Source organism: Mobula birostris, unplaced genomic scaffold, assembly GCF_030028105.1.
Source record: "Mobula birostris isolate sMobBir1 unplaced genomic scaffold, sMobBir1.hap1 scaffold_749, whole genome shotgun sequence".
NCBI lineage: Eukaryota > Metazoa > Chordata > Chondrichthyes > Myliobatiformes > Myliobatidae > Mobula > Mobula birostris.
Window position 1 is genome coordinate 62,579 of NW_027278466.1, and position 20,877 is coordinate 83,455.

Below are 20,877 nucleotides of genomic sequence, written 5' to 3' on the forward strand. Positions count from 1 at the left end.
TGAAAGGCCTCGGCCTGAGATGTTCAACGGAGTATCTATTTCCACGATACTGATCTCTGGAATTGGAATTGTGTGTGTGCGTACACGTGCGCGCGTGTGTGTATGTGTTCGCGCGCGTGTGTTTGCGTGTGTGTGTGTGCGCGCGCGTGTTTGCGTGTGTGTGTGTGTGTGTGTACACGTGCGCGCGTGTGCCTGTGTGTGTGTGTGTGTGTTCGCGCGCGTGTGTTTGCGTGTGTGTGTGTGCGCGCGCGCGTGTTTGTGTGTGTGTGTGTGCGCGCGCGCGCGTTTGCGTGTGTGTGTGTGTGTGCGCGCGCGCGCGTTTGCGTGTGTGTGTGTGTGTGTGTGTGTGCGCGCGCGCGTTTGCGTGTGCTTGTGTGGTTAATCTGGGTTTCCATCATCTGTAGAATCTCTTGTGTCTTTGATTTACATCTCACATTAGGACTTTTTTTTTACAAAATATCTTTATTACAAATCCAGTGCTATATGTATATACATACAAACCACTGACTAACACAATTACTTCACTACAAATACACAATACACATTAAACCAAAATGTTTCCATCTCTGTCAGTGATGGCAAAAACCACCGCCACCCCCCCCCCCGCCCCAACATGCCGAGGAGCCGAACGGTCCCGGGACGCCTCTATGGTCGCCATGGACTGCGCGTGTCCCTTCTCAAGATTTACCCGGGCACGGACATGCCCCCTAAACATTGCCAGGCAGTCTGCCCGGGGCAGATCCCTCCCGCCACCCTTTTCCAGGAGCCACGGATGGCTGATTTTGCCAGCCCCAGGAGCAAGTTGACAAGGACATCCTCATCCCTCTGTGCCCCCCTCCTTACTGGATGACCGTATATAAATAGGGTGGGGCTCAAATGCAACCAGAAGGCGAGAAGCAGCCCGCGCAGATACGCAAGAAGGGGCGGCAGGCTCGCACACTCCGGGTGCGTGTGGTATGCGGTCTCCTCCGGCCCGCAAAAGCACGGATCCGTGCACAAACTAAGGAGCCTGTTGCGGGGCACGGCTCCGCGCAGCGGCCTCCACCCGACTCACTTTCGGACCGGGAGTGGTCGGGGTTCGAGGAGGGATTTTGAGGCTTCAGTCAGAGGAGGTGAGAAAAAAACTTTAGGTGGAGTAACCCCCGCTCCCAGCTCCACACAATTAATTGTTATATTTACCTTTTATTCTGCCAGGCACATACGCGCTTTATGCTCTCAAAATTTCACTTCTGAAGGGTTCCCACTTGACCGAGCGCCCACCTTCGGCGGGAAGCAGCCCGCCCCAAATCCGCACGTGCCCGGCGCCACCGGAATTGGCCCTCCTCCGATTTGCAACCTCGACCCGCCGACCCCTCTTTCCTTTCGGCGTATCTACCGATCGCGAGAGGCGCCTCCAGCCGCATTTCCAACCCTCGCCGTTCAGGGGTCGGAGCTGGAACGGGATGAACTCCGGCTCTTTCAGAGGGGCCGGGCCGATTTCAATCGCTCTCCCGCGGATGCCCGCTCTCCACTGCGACGAGGCCGTGAATTGATTAGGCTGCTCTGTGTGTGTGTGTGTGTGTGTTTGTGTGTGTGTGTGTGTGTGTGTGTGTGTGTGTGTGTGTGTGTGTGTGTGTGTTTGCCCCGCTGCTGGTGCGACGAACTGGGACCGAGGTTTGGGGCCCACTCCAGCTATCCCGGAGTCATTACTCTGGGACTCGGCTTGGATGATGTGTGTGTGTGTTTTCTCCTCTCTTTCTCTGCGCAGTGGTTTTGGTCTTTTTTTTAATTGGGTTCTTCCAGGTTTCTTGCTTTATGGCTGTCCTAAGCAGCCAAATCTCGAGGTTTATAACATAGAAACATAGAAAACCTACAGCACAATACAGGCCCTTCGGCCCACAATGCTGTGCCGGACACGTACTTACCTTAGAAATTACCTCAGCTTACCCTTAGCCCTCTATTTTTCTGAGCTCCATGTACCTATCCAGGAGTCTCTTAAAAATCCTGATTGTTTCTGCCTCCCCCATCGCCGTTGGCAGCCCATTCCACGTACCCACCACTCTCTGAGTAAACAAAAACTGACCCCTTGACATCTCCTCTGTGCCTACTTCCAAACACCTTAAAACTGTGCCCTCTCCTGCTAGCCGTTTCAGCCCTGGGGAAAAAGTCTCTGACTATCCATACGATCAATGCCTCTCATCATCTTACACACCTCTATCAGGTCACCTCTCATCCTCCGTCGCTCCAAGGAGAAAAGGCTGAGTTCACTCAGCCTATTCTCATAAGGCATGCTCCCCAATCCAGGCAACATCCTTGTAAATCTCCTCTGCATCCTTTCTATGGTTTCCACATCCTTCCTGTAGTGAGGTGACCAGAATTGAGCACAGTACTCCAAGTGGGTTCTGACCAGGGTCCCATATAGCTGCAACATCACCTCTCAGCTCCTAAACTCAATCCCACGGTTGATGAAGGACAAGACACCGTATGCCTTCTTAACCACAGAGTCAGCCTGTACAGCAGATTTGAGTGTCCGATGGACTCGGACCCCAAGATCCCTCTGCATGTATAATTTGCGCATTCCTTGATGATAAACGTGCTTTGACTCTTTGATGGACTGGACGCGCGGAGAGCGGCGGAACGCAGGAAACCCGGGTGACAGTTGTGACGGGGAAAGGGGTGAAGGGGCCAGAGTAACCCCTGCGGCCGTCCCCCTCAACAACAGGTCTATCACTCTGGATACTGTCGGGGACAGAGGAGAGTCACAGCGGTCGGTCGGATCTCTGGCACCGAGTCTGCCTCTGCGATTCAGAAGGGACCCCGGGGGTGGTGGTGGGGGATTCGCCAGTTCCGGGAAACGGACAGGACGTCCCGTGGACGAGTACGAGCTTCCCGGGTGGCGTGTTGCACCCCCACCCTGCGGGTGCCGGGGTCCGGGACGTCTCGGATGAAGGCCTCAACATTCTTAAGTGGTGGTGGGTGGGGAACTGAAGAGCCAGAGGTCGTGGTGACATGGGTAGGGAGAGTGACGAGGTTCTGCACCGGGAGGTCAGGTTTAAAGAGCAGAACCTCCAGCTTTGCTACCCGTGCTGGTGAGGACAGAACGAGGTAGGTCGCGCAGCTTAACACGCGGCCAAGGAGTTGGTGTAGGGGGCGGGGGAGGGGGGGGGCATATAAATCAGGAATCGAAAGATGGGTGTCCGTTGCTGCCTGTGTGTCAATGCGAGAAGTATCGGAGGAAAGGCGGACGAGCTCAGGGCGTGGGGCAGCACCTGGAATTATGACGCCGCAGCCTCTCATGAGACTGGGTTGCAGGAGGGGCTGCCCGATGTCCCGGGGGTCCCGTTGCTTTAGACGCGACAGAGCGGGAGGGGTTAAAGGAGGAGGGGTGGGTTTACCAGTCTGGGAAGATGTCAGGGCAGGGCAGGGTGAAGAACTCATCCAGTGAGGCGTTGTGGGTGGAACTGAACATTAAGTAGCAGGCAGGTACAGCAGGTGGTGAAAAAGGCGAATGGTATGCTGGCATTCATAGCAAGAGGATTCGAGTACAGGAACAGGGAGGTACTACTGCAGTTGTACAAGGCCTTGGTGAGACCACACCTGGAGTATTATGTGCAGTTTTGGTCCCCTAATCTGAGGAAAGACATTATTGCCATAGAGGGAGTACAAAGAAGCTTCACCAGATTGATTCCTGGGATGGCAGGACTTTCATATGATGAAAGACTGGATCGACTAGGCTTATACTCTCTGGAATTTAGAAGATTGAGGGGGGATCTTATTGAAAGTATAAAATCCTAAAGGGATTGGACAGGCTAGATGCAGGAAAGTTGTTCCCGATGTTGGGGAAATCCAGAACGAGGGGTCACAGTTTGAGGATAAAGGGGAAGCCTTTTAGGACCGAGATGAGGAAAAACTTCTTCACACAGAGAGTGGTAAATCTGTGGAATTCTCTGCCACAGGAAACAGTTGAGACCAGTTCATTGGCTGTATTTAAGAGGGAGTTAGATATGGCCCTTGTGGCTACGAGGGTCAGGGGGTATGGAGGGAAGGCTGGGGCGGTGTTCTGAGTTGGATGATCAGCCATGATCATACTGAATGGCAGTGCAGGCTCGAAGGGCCGAATGGCCTACTCCTGCACCTATTTTCTATGTTTCTATTAATGTTGCTGTATCACAGACCACCCAATAGTCCAAGGGGCTCAGAGGAACAGGCTTGCAGAGAGATCTCAGACCAATGCAGGGAGCATAAAGTTGTTATAGCAGGTGATTTTAACTTTCCGCATACTGGTGGAGACGGTAAAAGGACCGGATGGGTTGCAATTAGTCAGAGCTGCTGAGGAAAGATTCTTTCATCAGTACGCGGGAGTCCCAGTGAGAGAGAGTTTGCGACACTTGATCTGCTGTTTGGGAACGAGACAGGGCAGGCGACACAGGTTTGTGTAGCGGGGGAAAACGCTTTGCATCCAGTGACCACAGTGTCAATAGTTTCAAAAGTACATATGCAAAGTGGTCGGGCTGGTCCGCAGGTCGTGATTCTGAATTGGAGAAAGGGCTATCAGAAAAGATCTGGCGAGTGGGGCAGGCTGCTTTCTGGCAAAGGTGTAGTTTGGAAAGCGGGAGGCCTCCAAGCGTGATCATTTGAGAGTACAAAGCTTGTACGTGCCAGTCAGAACAGAAGGGACAGACAACAAGCGCAGAGAACCCTGGTTTTCAAGAGATGTGGAGGCCCTGGTTAAGAGACAAAAAAGGAAGTAGGTAGGAATATAGAGAGTAAGACACGGAAGAGAACGCTTAAGAAGGAAATCAAGAGGGCTAAAAGAAGGCAGACGAGGTGAAGGAGAATCCCGGGGGTTCTACAGATATTTTAAGAGCAAAAAGATTGCCATGGACAGAATTGGTCCTCTGGAAGATCAGACTGGTAATCCATATGGGGAGACAAAAGAGATGGGGGGAAATCTTAAATAGATATTTTGCATCTGTATTTACTCGGGAGATGGACACAGAGACTGTGGAAGAGAGGCAAAGTGGCCTCAACTTCACGGGCCCTGTACAGATGGAGTTGTTTGCTACCCTGAGGGTGGATAAATCCCCGGGGCCTGACAAGGTGCTCCCTCGGACCCTACGGGAGGCAAGTGCAGAAATCGCCAGGGCCCAAACAGAGAGATTTAAATCATTCCTCAGCGACAGGTGAGGAGAGCCATGTTGTTTCCCCAAGTTATTGGAAGATTAGATGAGACTAGATTATGAGGACACGCAGTCCTCTTTTATTGTCATTTAGTAATGCATGCATTAAGAAAGGATAGAATGTTCCTCCAGAATGATATCACAGAAACACAAGACAGACCAAGACTGAAAAACTGACAAAAACTGAGGTATTCTCAGGGACCGGATAGATGAGTATTTGGACAGACATGGACTGATTAGGGATAGTCAGCATGGCATAGTGCTTGGTAGGTCGTGTCTAACCAAACTTGTAGAGTTTTTCAGCAAGGCTGCAGGAAAGCTGATGAAGGCAAGGCAGCAGATGCTGTCCGCATGGACTTCCGCAAAGCACTTGACAAGGTCCCACATGGGAGGCCGGCCAAGAAGTTGCTCGGCATTCAAGATAAGGTAGTAAAGTGGATGAGGCATTCGGTTTTGCGGGAGAAGACAGAGAGAGGTGAGAGATAGTTGCCTCTCCGACTGGAGGCCTGTGACCAGTGGAGAGCCGCAGGGTTTGGATCCGGGTCCGTTGCTGTCTGTCGTCTAGATCGACGGTCTGGGTGATAACGCGGTGAACTGGGTCGGCAGATTTGCCGGTGACGCCAAGATTGGGGGAGTCGTGGACAGCGAGGAGGGCCATCAAAGCTTTGCAGTGGGACCTGGACCAGCGGGAAAACATGGATTGGGAAAACGGCAGATGGGAATTCAACGCAGACAAGTGCGAGGAGTTGCATTTTAGTAGGACCAACCAGGGTAGGTCAGACACAGTGAACGGTGGGGCACTCAGGAGTGTGGTGGAACAGAGGGATCTGGGAACACAGGTCCATAACTCATGGAAAATTGTGTCACGGGTAGACAGGGTCGTAAAGAAAGCCTCGGGCACACTGGCCTTCACAAATCGAAATACTGAGAACAGGAGATGGGATGTTATTTTGAAGTTGGATTAAGACATTGGTGAGGCCGAATTTCCGGTATTGTGAGCAGTTTTGGTTACCTACCAACAGGAAAGATGTGAACAAGGTTGTTAGAGTGTGGAGAAAATTTAATAATAATAATACTTTATTCATCCCGGGTGGGAAATTATTCACTGGGATTATGTCGGGACTGGAGGAGTTCAGTTATAAGGGAAGATTGAATAGGTCAGGATTTTATTCCTTGGAATGTAGAAGATTGAGGGGAGATTTGATAGAGGCAGGCAAGATCTTGAGGGGTCAGAGACGTGGTAAAGGCAAGCAGGCGTTTTGCATGGAGGTTGAGTGGGACCACGACCAGAGGTCAAGGGTGAAAACAGGGACATGGATGGGAGGGGCGTGGAGGGCTGTGGTCCCGGTGCAGGTCGACGGGAGTCGGCAGCTTAAGTGGTTCTTAGCACGGACTAGATGGGCCGAAGGGCCTGATTCTGTGCTGTACGCCTTTGTGACCCCCATGATTGCTTCTGCCCCGTTATGATATAGGACTATTGAACTAAAAGGGACTACTGGCCTCACCACCTACCTCGTTACGACCTTGCACCTTAATGTCTGCCTGCAGCTGCTACAGTCTGTTCTGTGTCCTGTCACTGTCTCGCCTCGCTCTACCCCGGCGCACGGTGCGACGGTCTGATCTGCGTGAACAGTGTGCGGGACAAGACTTTTCACTGTGCCTCAGTACGTCTGACCATGACCCACCAATACCACCTCCACTCTGCGTGTGCCCGCGTCCGCACGTGCGCATGTGTGTGCCTGTGTCTGTGTCTCTCTGTCCGACTGTGTGTGTCTGTGCCCTGGCTACTGTGCTCCGTGCCTGCTCCGGGCTTCGGGTCTAAGGACTCAATGGCGGTCCGGAATGCTGTTGCCCGCTTCGGTTGTTTGCAAGATTTGTGTTTTTTTTTTCCTTCTCTTGCATGCCGGGTGTTGGTCTCCATAGCTAAGGCAAAATGGCATCAGTTATATAGGACCCTGGTCAGACCCCACTTGGAGCACTGTGCTCAGTTCTGGTCGCCTCACTACAGGAAGGATGTGGAAACCATAGAAAGGGTGCAGAGGAGATTTACAAGGATGTTGCCTGGATTGGGGAGCATGCCTTATGAGAATAGGTTGAGTGAACTCGGCCTTTTCTCCTTGGAGCGACGGAGGATGAGAGGTGACCTGATAGAGGTGTACAAGATGATGAGAGGCATTGATCGTGTGGATAGTCAGAGGCTTTTTCCCCAGGGCTGAAATGGCTCACACGAGAGGCCACGGTTTTAAGGTGCTTAGAAATAGGTACAAAGGGGATGTCAGGGGTAAGTTTCTCACACAGAGAGTGGTGAGTGCGTGGAATGGGCTGTTGGCGACTGTGGTAGAAGAGGGTTTTTTTAAGGGACTCTTAGATAGGTACATGGAGCTTAGAAAAATAGAGGGCGATGCAGTAGGGAAATTCTAGAGTAGGTTACACGGTCGGCACGACATTGTGGGCCGAAAGGCCTGTAATGTGCTGTAGATTTCTATGTTTTCATGTTTTACGTTCCTACCTAACTTCATGGACCCGGCACAGGTTACAGAGGAGGAGGGGGTTTGCTGTCTCGAGGCGCATTCGGGTGGATAAATATGTTCCCTCGGACCCTGTCGAAGGCTACTTCCGAAATGGCCTGGAACCCAGCAAAAATATTTGAATCGTCCTCAGCCAGGGATGAGGAGACAGAGAGTTGGAGGATAGCCAGTGTTGTTCCATTGTTTAAGAAAGGCTCTAAGAAAAAGCCAGGGCTGAGCCTGACATCAGTAGTGGGGAACCTTATTGGAAAGCATTCTAAGGGACCAGATAGATGAGTATTTGGAATAACGGGGACTGATTAAGGACAGTCAGCATGGCTTAGTGTGTGTGGTAGGTTATGTCGAACCAGACTTACAGAGTTTTTCGAGGAAGTTACCAGGAAACACGTGTTGCGCATGTGGCCAAGTGGTTAAGGCGTTCGTCTAGTGATCTGAAGGTCGCCAGTTCGAGCCTCAGCTGTGGCAGCGTGTTTGTTCCCTTGAGCAAGGCACTTAACCACACATTGCTCTGGTGTCTGTGCGAGGAGTGGCGCCCCACACACAGACTTCCAATCTGCGCCTTGTAAGGCCTCTCATGGTCTGCGTCGACGTTCCCTCCCTACCAGGAAAGTTGATGAAGGCAAGGCAGTGGACGCTGTCCACATGGACTCCAGCAAGGCATTGGACAAGGACCCGCATGGGAAGTTGGTCAAGGAGTCGCTTGGGATGCAAGATGAGGTAGCACACACACACACACACAAAAAATGCTGGTGAACGCAGCAGGCCAGGCAGCATCTCTAGGAAGAAGTACAGTCGACGTTTCGGGCCGAGACCCTTCGTCAGGACCGGACATCGGCGTTGCGGGGGAAGCCAGGGAGCGGTGGGAGAGGGTTGCCGCTCTGACCGGAGGCCTGTGACCGGTGGACAGCCGCAGGGATCGGAGCCGGGTCCGCTGTTGTTTTTCATCTGCGTCGACTGTCTGGGTGATAATGCGGTGAACTGGGTCGGCAAATTTGCGGGTGGCACCAAGATTGGGGCGGGAGGGGGGGAGTCGTGGACAGCGAGGAAGGCTCTCAAAGTTTTGCAGGGGAAAACAGGGATTGAAAAAGTGGCGGATGGGATTCAATGCAGACAAGTGCGAGGTGCTGCGCTTTGGTAGGTCTCACAAGGTGAGCTGCAGGGGACTGCGGTGAGCTGCAGAACAAAGGGGATCTGGGAACACAGGTCCGTCATGCTTTGAAAGAGGCGTCACAGGTAGACAGGGTCGAAAAGAAAGCTCTTCACCCCTCGCTACCTTCACCAATAAAAGTATTGCGTACAGGAGACGGGACGTTATGCTGAGGTTGTAGAAGACGCCGGTGAGGCCCGATTCAGAGTACTGACAGCAGTTTACGATCGCCGACCTCCGGGAAAGATGTGAATGAGATTGAAAGAGTGCAGGGAAATTTTACAAGGATGCTGCCGGGCCTCGAGGACCTGAGTCATGGGGAAGCGTCGAATCGGTTGGGACTTTATTCTCTGGAGCGTAGGAGAATGGGGGGGGGGGGGTGGATTTGGTAGAGGGATGTAAACGGAGTAAATGCAAGCAGGCTTTCCCCCACTGAGGCTGAGCGAGACCAGAACCAAAGGTTGAGGGTGAAAGGTGAGACGTTTGAGGGGGAAGCTCTTCGTCAGCGCGGAACGGGCTGGCAGCGGAGGTGGCGGACGCGGGTTTGAAGCAGCGTGTAAAATGCATTTGGAGAGGTGCAAGGCTGCAGTACCGGTGGTGGCCAGCGAGGGGCAGACGTGCACCATAACCCCGCTCCCCTCCCTCCCTCCTTTCCCTTTCTCTCCGACTTCCTCTCTCTCTCGCTCTCTCCCTTTCTGTCTTCATCCTTTCTCTCTCTGCCTCTCCGTGTCTCTTCCCCTGTGCCCCTCTCTCTCAATCTCCCTCTCCTTCTCTCTCCGCGTGCCTCTCCCTCCCTCTCCTACTCCTCTGTCTCCCCCCTCCTCTCCCTCGCTCTCTGTCTTTCTTTCTCTCTCTCTCACTCTCCTTCCCTTTTCTCCCTGGGACACGCCATTGGCTCCATCAACGACTTGCATGAGAAGGTCGGGGTCAGAAAATAACATTTTCTGTTCAGAATGGAACATGACTGTAGAACCGTAACTGTAGACAACGGACAACAAACTCTGCAAGCGCAAACTTAAATAAATGGCAATAAATAACGACAGCATGAAAGAACAAGATAAGAGAGTCCTTAAAGTGAGATCCTGGGTTGTGGGGACACCTGAGATAGAACGACTGAGCGACCTTTACCCTGACGACACTACACTGACTGGCCCAATCTCAAATAATAACGAGGCAGCCTGCAGAGTGGAAGTCATCACACTGATACAGTGGTGTCAGGAGAACAACCTCTCCCTCAATGTCGCAAAGACAAAGGAGCTGGTTGTGGACAACAGGAGGAATGGAGACAGGCTAACCCCTATTGGCATCAATGGATCTGGGGTTGAGAGGGTGAACAGCTTTAAATTCCTCAGCATAAACATCACCGAGGATCTCATGTGGTCTGTACATACTGGCTGTGTGGTGAAAAAAGCACAACAGCGTCTCATTCACCTCAGATGGTTGAGGAAATTCGGTATGGGTCCCCAAATCCTGAGGACTTTCAACAGAGGCACAATTGAGAGCCTCCTGACTGGCTGCATCACTGTCTGGTATGGGAACTGTACTTCCCTCAATCACAGGACTCTGCAGAGAGTGATGTGGACAGCCCAGCGCATCTGTAGATGTGAACTTCCCAGTATTCGGGACATTTACAGTGACAGGGGTGTAAAAAGGGCCCGAAGGATCATTGGGGACCCAAGTCACCCCAACCACAAACTGTTCCAGCTGCTACCATCTGGGAAACGGTACCGCAGCATAAAAGCCAGGACCAACAGGCTCCGGGACAGCTTCTTCCACCAGGACATCAGACTGCTTAATTCACACTGACACAACTGTATTTATATGTTATATTGACTGTCCTGTTGTACATACTATTTATTATAAATTACCATAAATAGTGAATTGCACAGTTAGACGGAGACGTAACGCAAAGATTTTTATTCCTCGCATATGTGAAAGATGTAAGTAACAAAGTAAATCCAATAGTTCGAGAGCCTGATGGTTGAGGGGTAATAACTGTTCCTGAACCTGGTGGTGTGGGTCCTGAGGCTCCTGTCCCTCCTTCCTGATGGTTGAGGGGTAATAACTCTTCCTGAACCTGGTGGTGTGGGTCCTGAGGCTCCTGTCCCTCCTTCCTGATGGTTGAGGGGTAATAACTGTTCCTGAACCTGGTGGTGTGGGTCCTGAGGCTCCTGTACCTCCTTCCTGATGTTTGAGGGGTAATAACTGTCCCTGAACCTGGTGGTGTGGGTCCTGAGGCTCCTGTACCTCCTTCCTGATGTTTGAGGGGTAATAACTGTCCCTGAATCTGGCGGTGTGGGTCCTGAGGCTCCTGTACCTCCTTCCTGATGTTTGAGGGGTAATAACTGTCCCTGAACCTGGTGGTGTGGGTCCTGAGGCTCCTGTACCTCCTTCCTGATGTTTGAGGGGTAGTAACTGTTCCTGAACCTGGTGGTGTGGGTCCTGAGGCTCCTGTACCTCATTCCTGATGGTTGAGGGGTAATAACTTTCCCTGAACCTGGTGGTGTGGGTCCTGAGGCTCCTGTCCCTCCTTCCTGATGGTTGAGGGGTAATAACTGTTCCTGAACCTGGTGGTGTGGGTCCTGAGGCTCCTGTACCTCCTTCCTGATGTTTGAGGGGTGATAACTGTTCCTGAACCTGGTGGTGTGGGTCCTGAGGCTCCTGTACCTCCTTCCTGATGTTTGAGGGGTGATAACTGTTCCTGAACCTGGTGGTGTGGGTCCTGAGGCTCCTGTACCTCATTCCTGATGTTTGAGGGGTGATAACTGTTCCTGAACCTGGTGGTGTGGGTCCTGAGGCTCCTGTACCTCCTTCCTGATGGTTGAGGGGTAATAACTGTTCCTGAACCTGGTGGTGTGGGTCCTGAGGCTCCTGTACCTCCTTCCTGATGTTTGAGGGGTAATAACTGTCCCTGAACCTGGTGGTGTGGGTCCTGAGGCTCCTGTACCTCCTTCCTGATGGTTGAGGGGTAATAACTGTCCCTGAATCTGGCGGTGTGGGTCCTGAGGCTCCTGTACCTCCTTCCTGATGTTTGAGGGGTAATAACTGTCCCTGAACCTGGTGGTGTGGGTCCTGAGGCTCCTGTACCTCCTTCCTGATGTTTGAGGGGTAGTAACTGTTCCTGAACCTGGTGGTGTGGGTCCTGAGGCTCCTGTACCTCATTCCTGATGGTTGAGGGGTAATAACTTTCCCTGAACCTGGTGGTGTGGGTCCTGAGGCTCCTGTACCTCCTTCCTGATGTTTGAGGGGTAATAACTGTTCCTGAACCTGGTGGTGTGGGTCCTGAGGCTCCTGTACCTCCTTCCTGATGGTTGAGGGGTAGTAACTGTTCCTGAACCTGGTGGTGTGGGTCCTGACTCTCCTGTACCTCCTTCCTGATGTTTGAGGGGTAATATCTATCCCTGAACCTGGTGGTGCATGACCTGAGGCTCCTAAAGCTTCTAATCGATGGCAGCAGCGAGAAAATAGCGCAGCCTGGGTGGTGAGGATCTTTTATGGACGCTGGTTTTCTGCCACAATGTTTCATGTAGACGTGCTCAAGAGTTGTCGGGCGTGGGGAGTGTTTTACCTGTGACGTACTGGGCCAAATCCACGACCTTTTGTCGGATTTCCCCACACAAAGGCATTGCTGTTCCCATACCAGGCCGTGATGCAGCCAGTCACACATACTTCCCGCCGCACCTCTGCTGTCTGCCATGGTTTTCAATGCCAGGCCGAACCTCCGCAACTTGGACGGGAGGTTCTTTCTTTCCCTGTCAGTCGGCCCATGACAGCAGGTCGGGTGATCCGGCGGACCGCGAAGGAAGGGACAGGACTGAAACTGGCCCTTCGGCCCGTCTAGTCTGTGCCAAACCTTTAACCATTCGGCGATGAAATCGAACCTGCATCCGTCACTTCCGCTGGCAGCTCGTTCCCCACTCTCACCACCCTCTGCGGGAAGAAGTCTCCCCTCTCCTTCCCCACCCCCCATCACCTCAGGTTCCCCCTTAAGTATTTCACCCTTCACCCTTAACCTATGACACCAAAATAGGGGGACAGTCGAGGAGGTTGCCTGAGCTCAAAGCCGAATGGAGATGGTGACCTGGGAACTGGGCCAAGGAATGACAGCTGCAGTTTAAATGAGGCCGGCGCCGGAGGACTAGTTGGGGAGGGGGAGGGGTTCAGGAAAGACTCGCAGAGACGCAGCCAGGGCTGGCGAGGCTGAGTTACAAGGATGGGCCGGAGCGGAGGGAGGCTGGGAGATGACCAGATCGAGGTTTAGAAACTCACTGAGGAGGCGTAGAAAAAGTGGACAGGTCTATGGTCTATGGTCAAGGAACTATGGTCTGTGGTCCATTGTCTTTTGTCTAAGCTCAGTGGTCTGTGGTCTATGCTCTATGATCTAAGTTCTATGGTCTCTTCTCGGTGGTCTGTGCTCGATGGTCTACATTCTATGTACTATGCTCTATGGTCTGTGATGTATGCTCCATGGTGTACAGCCTATGCTATATGCTCAGTGGTCTGTGCTCTATGGTCTAAGCTCTATGGTCTATGATCTATGGTCTGTGCTCTATGCTCTAAGCTCTATGGTCTATGATCTATAGTCTGTGGTCTGTGCTCTATGGTCTATGCTCTATGCTCTAAGGTCTGTGCTCTATGGTCTAAGCTCTATAGTTTCTGGGGAGTCTAAAACTAGAGGGCACAGGTTGAGGTGAAGAGGAAAACGATTTGCAGGGGGCACACTTTTCACCCAAAAGAGCGGACAGAGCTGCCAGAGGAAATGCTTGGAGACGGGTACAGTCACGGCATACAACAGACGGGTACACGGGTGGGGAAGGTTCAGAGAGACATGGGCCAGCACAAGCAGATGGGACTGTCTCAAATGGGAATCTCCGTTAGCACGGGACAGATGGGCCGAACGGCCGGGTTCTGCATTGTACAACATGTTGGAGATGTAACCGGGGGAGAGGGTGGGGGGGGGGGACCCTGGTCTGCTGGCTGGGTCTGGGGAATGGGAAGATCCCACGGTTCGTAGCTGGTATTGAAGCAACTAGCTGGTGTACACAAAGTTCTCAGATACACCCCCCCACCGTCTCCATCACCCCCTCCCCAACTCCAACACCCTCTCCCTCCCTGACTCCGCCACCCCCTCCCTCCCGCACACCCATCCGCGTCTCCATCACCCCTCCCTCCCCTAAACCTATCCCCATCTCCATCACTCCCGCCCTCTCCTAAATCTATCCCCGTCTCCATCACCCCCTCCCCTACAACCCCCATCTCCAACACCCTCTCCCCGACTCCGTCATCCCTCCCTCCCCTACACCCCACCCTGACTCCAACACCCTCTCCCTCCCCTGCATCCTTCTCCGTCTCTGTCAGCCCCCCTCCTTCCCCTACACCCCTCCCCATCTCCGACACTCTGTTCCTCCCCTACACACCTCCTCGTCTCTGTCACCCCCTCCCCACCCCTTTGGTCTCCCCCATCTCCGACAACCCCTGTCTCCCCTCCACTCCTCTCCTGTCTCCCTCAAACTCCCTTCCCCCTGATCCGCGACCCAGTCCGGGCTTTGGGAGGAGAGCCGCTCCGCACTTTGGGAAGTGTCTTGGACGCGGCCCAGGGAATGTTTGCGATGGAATGCGGAAAATTACGGACAGACGTCTCCTGGACTGGTCTGCCGGGGGGAGGGGAGGGGGGAAGAGAGACGGGCGGACTTGTGGCATGGAAGGAATTTAAAGGGATTTAATGCACACAAATAGACTCACACGCGGTTACGCACGCACACACTCTCACATGCACACACACACACGCTCAAACACGCACACGCAACACAACACAACACACACACACACAAGCACAGACACACTAATTCTCTCTCTCCCCCACCAGACACAGACACTCTCTCCCTCTCTGACACGCACACACGGGGGTGTCGCCGCGATTGGATCTCCTCACACCATTGCACCCTACACACAGACACCTAACCCCTTCCCTCGCAGGTGCCGGACAGAGAGCCGGAAGGGGGGCGGGGTTCGAAGTACCATGGCCGGCGAGGTTGCCCTGGGCGCCCCGCCGGTCCGCAAGAGCTCCCTCCTCGAGAATATCAGAGGCTGCATCAGACTGAGCAAGGAACTGAGGAAACGGGCCGACGAGACCAGGAGGATCTACGTGAGTGACCCGCCGGTGCTCGAACTCTGCCGCCGTCCCACACGCTCCGCTCCCTCCCTCACCCCCTCAACCGCCGTCCACATCCCCTTCTCTCTCCCTCCCTACCTTGCCCCAGCCCCTCTCCCCTCCCTACCACAGTCTCCCCGTCGCTCCCCCTCCCTTCCCCTCTCTCTCTCACACTGTCCACCTCCCTCCTTCTGTCTGTCTCCCCCTCCCTCCGTTGTATATCTTTCCTGCTCTACATCTCCCTCTCTCTTTCCTTCTCTCCCTCTTCCCACCTCTCCTTTCTCTCTCTATCTGTACCCCTGTTTGTGTCTCTCTTCTCTCTCTCTCTCACGCTCTCTGTTTCTCTCTATCATTCTGTCTTTCTCTATCACTCTCTCTTTCCCTAACTTCAATCTCTAACCCTTTGCATCTCTCTCTCTCTCTCTCTCTCTCTCTCTCTCTCTCTGTCCATCTCTCGGCAGATCTGGACGACGATATACAAAACAGGTGCTATCTTTTTCCTCCCCAGGGTTGAAGCGCCCAAAATCAGAGGGCGTGTGTTTAAGGCGGGGGGGGGGGGAGTTCAAAGGATATGTGTGTGTGGGGGGGGGGCGAGTTTTTTTTACCCCGAGAGCGGTGGGAGCCCGGGACGTGCTGCCAGGGGTGGTGGTGGAGGTAGAGGCAACAGAGGCTGTTAAACGCGTGGGTGCAGAAGGAATGGAGGGTCGTGGACTTTGTGCGGGCGGGAGGGACCCCTTTAGTTATGTACCGAGGTCAGTATGCACATGATGGGCCGAGTTCTCTGTTCACGCGCTGTCCCATTCTGTGTTTCTCACCCTCTCCTTCCCTCCCCCCCCAAACTTTCCTTCCCTCACTTTCTCCCTCTTTCTTTGTCTCCCCCTCTCTCCACCAGCTGTCTTACCCACATCTCGATCTATCTCAGTACCCCTCTCTTCCCCCTCTTGATCCAACTCAATACCTCTCCCTCTCTCTCTCACCCCTCTCTCCCCCTCCCCTGCATCGATCTTCCTCAATACCTCCCCCTCCCTCTTTCTCCTATCGCTCCCTCTCCCCTCTCCCCTACCCTGATCTACCTCAACACCTCTGTCTCCTCCGCTTGATATAACAATACGTCTCCCTCTCTCCCCCACTCTCTCTCACCTCTCACCACCTCCCTTGCTTCAACCTACCTCACTACCTCTCCCTCATTATCTCTTGCTCCCTCTCTCGCCCTCTCCCCGTCTCAATCCACCTGAATATCTCTCCCTACCCTCCCTCTTCTTCCCCTCTATTCCCCCCTCTCTCCCCTCCCCATCCATCAAACTCACTCTCCCCTTATCTCGATCTACCTCAATACCTCCCCCTCTCCCTCTCCAACTCCCTGAATACCTCTCTCCCTTCCCTCCCCTTTTCTGTTCCTCTCTCTCTTCCAGTGTCCCCCCGTATCTTCTCCAATTTTTCACACACTCTCCTCTCCCCTTTTCCAGTTCTTAGTCTCCCCATCTTCCAGCCCCTCTCTACGCCACCCATCTTCGAACTCACTCTCTGCTTTCTTCTCACCCTCAGGACCTTTGCCCTCTAAACTCCCTCCAACCTCCCCCATGTCTCTTCTATGCTCTTACCCCTTCAGTCTCTCCCTCTTGCCCTCAGGACCCGTTTGCACTCTGAACTCTATCCAGCGTCCCCTCTCTTACCCTCAGGACCACCCAGTAACTTTCTAAACCTGCTCAACCCCCCCACCCTCAGGAACTCCCATTCCTTGTCTAAACTCTTATCAACCTCCCCCTTGCAGTCTAAACCACCACCTATCCCCTTCCTCTGTCTCCCTCTCCCTCCTTGTCTTTTGCCCTCTCCCTCTCTCCATCCTTTTCCCTCTCTACCTCTCCCTCCTCCATCTCACCTTTGCCCTTTCCCTCCTTTTCCCTCTCTCCCTCCCTCTCCCCATCCCTCTCACTCTCTCACTCCCTTACCCCCTCTATCTCTTTCTCTATTTCTCTCTCTCTGTCTCTGACTCTTTCTCTCTCTCTGTCTCTCTCTCTCTTTCTCTCTCTCTCTCTCTGTCTCTCTCTCTGTCTCTGACTCTTTCTCTCTCTCTCTCTTTCTCTCTCTCTCTCTCTGTCTCTCTCTCTGTCTCTGACTCTCTCTGTCTCTCTCTCTTTCTCTGTCTCTGTCACTCTCTCTTTCTCTCTCTCTCTCTCTGTCTCTCTCTCTGTCTCTGACTCTCTCTGTCTCTCTCTCTTTCTCTGTCTCTGTCACTCTCTCTTTCTCTGTCTCTCTATCTCTGTCTCTGTCACTCTGTCTCTCTTTCTCTCTGTCTCTGTCACTCTCTCTGTCTCTCTCTCTCTGACTCTCTCTTTCTCTGTCTCTGTCTCTCTCTCTTTCTGTCTCTGTCTCTCTCTCTCTCTCTCTCTCTCTCTCTCTCTCTCTCTCTCTCGCTCTGTCTGTCTCTCTCTCTCCCTCCCCTGCCCCTCACTATTAGGGACTCACTTGGTGATCGCACCCCCTCTCTCCCTCCTTCGCCCTCGACACCTCCCCTTAGCCTTTTCCCACTCCCACCAACATCTTTCACATTCTAACGTTCCCCCATCCATCCTCAGACCCCCCCCCCCCATCATGTTCTAGCATCCCTTCTCTCCCTCCAGAGGACCACCACCCTCTCTCACTCACCCAGCCTCCATCCGCCTCTCTGCCTCCACCTCATCCTCAGGACCCCTTCTCTTTCTCCCAGCCCCTCCAACGCCGGTGGGGGGTGGGAGGGGGCAGACAGCAGTGGAGGCCAGGCCTTTGGACACGTTTAGGGCAGAGCTTCATCAGTCGGGGCGGCAAACGTTACGGGGAGGGGGCAGGACAATGGGGTTGAGAGGGCTCGATTAAATCAACGGAGGCAGACTCGATGGGCTGAATGGCCTGATTCTGCTGTTCTATGGTCTTTTGCCCTCAGGACCGTTCCCTCCTGTCCCTCAGGACCTCCAGCCTCACTCCCTCCCCTACTTCCTTGCCCTCCGAAGCCCCCTCTTTCCCTCCCTCTCACGTTCTAAAGCACGCAAAAGACCCTCCCCCTCTTTTCCTCATTGATTCCCCCTCCCCTTCACCTCCCTCTTGTTCTAACGCCCCCACTCCCTCCCTTATTGCCCGCAAAACCTCCCTCACTCCCCAAGTCCCTCTCTCTATCCCTCTCATTCCGAGGATCCCCCTTTCCCCTCATTTTCTATGACCCCCTCCCCTTCCCCTTCGGGATGCTTCTTTTCCTCTCTTCCCCCTCTGCTTCAAACCCTCTAAACTGCTCTCTCCCCTCCCTCTTGCCCTCAGGACCGCTGCCAGGGCCTGACGGAGAAGATGACCTCCTCAATGCGGCCGGCCGACGCCTCGGACGGGATTCCGCGGGCCGGGACCAGCGGCTGGGGAGAGATGCCGACCCCCGAGCGCCTGTCGCAAACCCTCCAGGCCTACCACCGCTTTGCCGAGCTGCTGGGGCTGGCGGCGGGGGCCGGTGGGGGTTCCGGGGCCTGCCCCCGGTCGGCCGAGCTGCACCGGGCCCTGCTGGGCCTCCGCACCGACTGTGAGGGGCTGCTGGCGCGGACGGGCCTGCTGGCAGCTCAGCTGGGGCTGCCCGTCCAGGCCTCGGAGGCCCCCGGCCCGCCGCCGGCCTCCCGGGGCTCCAGCGAGTTCGAGGCCAAGCTGTGGGGCCACCGGCTGCTGCGGGAGCTGTTCAACTGGGCCCTCCGCTCCATCCGCGACTTCTACAAGCTGCGCAGCCAGCTGGGAGGCTCCCAGCCGGTGGCGGGAGCTGAGGTAGGCCGCCGCCGGTTCTGGGGCCCCGGGCTCCTCCTCTGGCCCAGACAGGATGGAGGCCTGCGGCGTCCCCACACCACCTGAATCCGTCCTTCCCCAGAGACCGTGGGGTTGCGTGTAGCTAAGATAGTGGACGAGGCCTGGTCTGCTCCATCCAACCCCAGAGCCTGGGGTCCGGGATTGAGGTGTGAGTGCCGGTGGGGGGGGGGGAGGCGTCTGTGAAGGGTAGAGGGTGGCCAGAGGCGACCCGATCCCAGAGGCCTGACGTAGGCCGCAGCTGCTGAGGGCCGAGGCCTGCTCTGTCCGAACTGGCGCAGGGACAGAGCAGGTCCAGTTCCACGGACAGGGCAGAGCCCTAAGGCGTCCCACTGGCACAGAGATGAGGGGTGGTGGGGGGGAAACAGTAGAACATCCCGCCCAGAGACGGGGCCAGAGGCTTCAGGCAACCCTGGCCCAACTACCAGGGCCCATCCCGCCCAGCCCAGCATTGACCACCCCCCCCCCACTTCCCTTGCCCAGAATTGGGGGCCACTTTATCTTCTTGCTCCCAGAAATGACCCCCTTCCCTCCCTCGCTGACGCCGCATCTCCGGCTGTCCAGCGCCCCCTTACCCACGTGCTCAGGAGCCCAGCGGGACGGGGGGGTGGGGAGCGAGGACAGCGTTGAGAGGGGGACGGCGAGATGGACGCAGCATCTTCCAGTACCCGCCGTTCCCCCAGCTGCCCTCAATTTTGTCAGCCATCAGTTGCTGCTCGGTGAACGACATGAACTGGAATCAGAGAACTTCCCAGAATCCGGGGTGGTGCACAGGGAGATCCACACCGTGTCTGACCCGTGTCCCGGGAGCGCTCGGTGCCCACACTGGGGATAAAGTGGGGGACACACTGTGGGGGTGATGTAGAGGGAGCCCCACACCATGACTGACCCGTGTCCCGGGGTCAGACGCAGAGTGAAGCTCCCTCCACACCGTCCGATCACACACTCTCAGAGTCAGACACAGTGAATCTCCCTCCACAACGTCCCATCACACACTCCCGGCTCAGACACAGAGTCAATCTCCCTCCACACGGTCCCATCACACACTCTCAGAGTCAGACACAGAGTGATGCTCCCCCCACACCGTCCCATCACACACTCCCGGGGTCAGACACAGAGTGAAGCTCCCTCCACACCGTCCCATCACACACTCCCGGCTCAAACAGGGAGTGAAGCTCCCTCTGTTCCAACCCGTTACACGGTCCCGGTTCACGCTAATTTATAACGCTGCATTTTGAATTGTATATGTAGCGAAGCCTAATTTCTAATCCATGATCCCGTAATACATCCTGGAGTTAAAACAAAACTGACTTACGTGCAGTGATATTTTTAATATAGATTTATTAATCTTCATCACTGAATGTTACGTGATAGCTATGGAGTTAATATAAACTAACTAATGTACACTATGATGTTTTTAATAAAATCTGCTTTGTTACTGAATGTAATTATATATTATAATATTAATTAAAGTATAATTTAACAAAATAAGAACTTTTTTCTGGGTTAGTTTGGGGCCAGTTGGCACACATCCAGGAACCTCGGTGTACGAGGGTAGGACACTGTGAGCGGTGGGAAGTGTCGAGGGACAGAGGGACCTCAGTGTACGAGGGTGGGACACGCACCGTGAACGGTGGGGAGTGTCGAGGGACAGGAGGACCTCAGTGTACGAGGGTAGGACACACACCGTGAACGGTGGGGAGTGTCGAGGGACAGGGGGACCTCAGTGTATGAGGGTAGGATACGCACCGTGAACGGCGGGGAGAGTCGAGGGACAGGGGGACCTCGGTGTATGAGGGTAGGATACGCACCGTGAACAGTGGGGTGGGTAGGACACAGAGGGGACACGGGGTACGAGGGTGGAACACACACTGTGAAAGGTGGGGAGTGTCGAGGGACAAGGGGACCTCGGTGTACGAGGGTGGGACACACACCGTGAACGGTGGGGGTGTGTCGAGGGTGGGGGGACCTCGGCGTATGAGGGTAGGATCCGCACCGTGAAAGGTGGGGAGTGTCGAGGGACAGGGGGACCTCGGTGTACGAGGGCAGGACACACACGGTGAACGGTGGGGACTGTCGAGGGTG

At 54.4% G+C, this 20,877-nt stretch overlaps 1 protein-coding gene across 2 annotated transcripts; it reads left to right on the top strand.

Moving 5' to 3' along the window:
* Window positions 1-14,507: 14,507 nt before the first annotated feature.
* LOC140193724 (ciliary neurotrophic factor-like) lies at window positions 14,508-20,240 on the top strand. Of its 2 annotated transcripts, none has more exons than XM_072250889.1 (2): window positions 14,508-14,979; window positions 18,274-20,240. In XM_072250889.1, the coding sequence occupies exons 1-2, from the start codon at window positions 14,557-14,559 to the stop codon at window positions 18,838-18,840; spliced, it is 990 nt and encodes a 329-aa protein (XP_072106990.1). In that variant the 5' UTR covers window positions 14,508-14,556; the 3' UTR covers window positions 18,841-20,240. The 2 variants fall into 2 exon arrangements, with proteins under 2 accessions (XP_072106990.1, XP_072106991.1); XM_072250890.1 differs by lacking the exon at window positions 14,508-14,979 and adding an exon at window positions 15,213-15,471.
* The last annotated feature ends 637 nt before the right edge of the window (window positions 20,241-20,877 follow it).

Bases quoted from the DNA above. Each gene is read 5' to 3' on its own strand.
- LOC140193724 (XM_072250889.1), top strand. From the start codon at position 14,557: ATGCACACAAATAGACTCACACGCGGTTACGCACGCACACACTCTCAC. The intron at 14,980-18,273 runs GTGAGTGACCCG...TCTTGCCCTCAG, and splicing joins ACGAGACCAGGAGGATCTAC to GACCGCTGCCAGGGCCTGAC.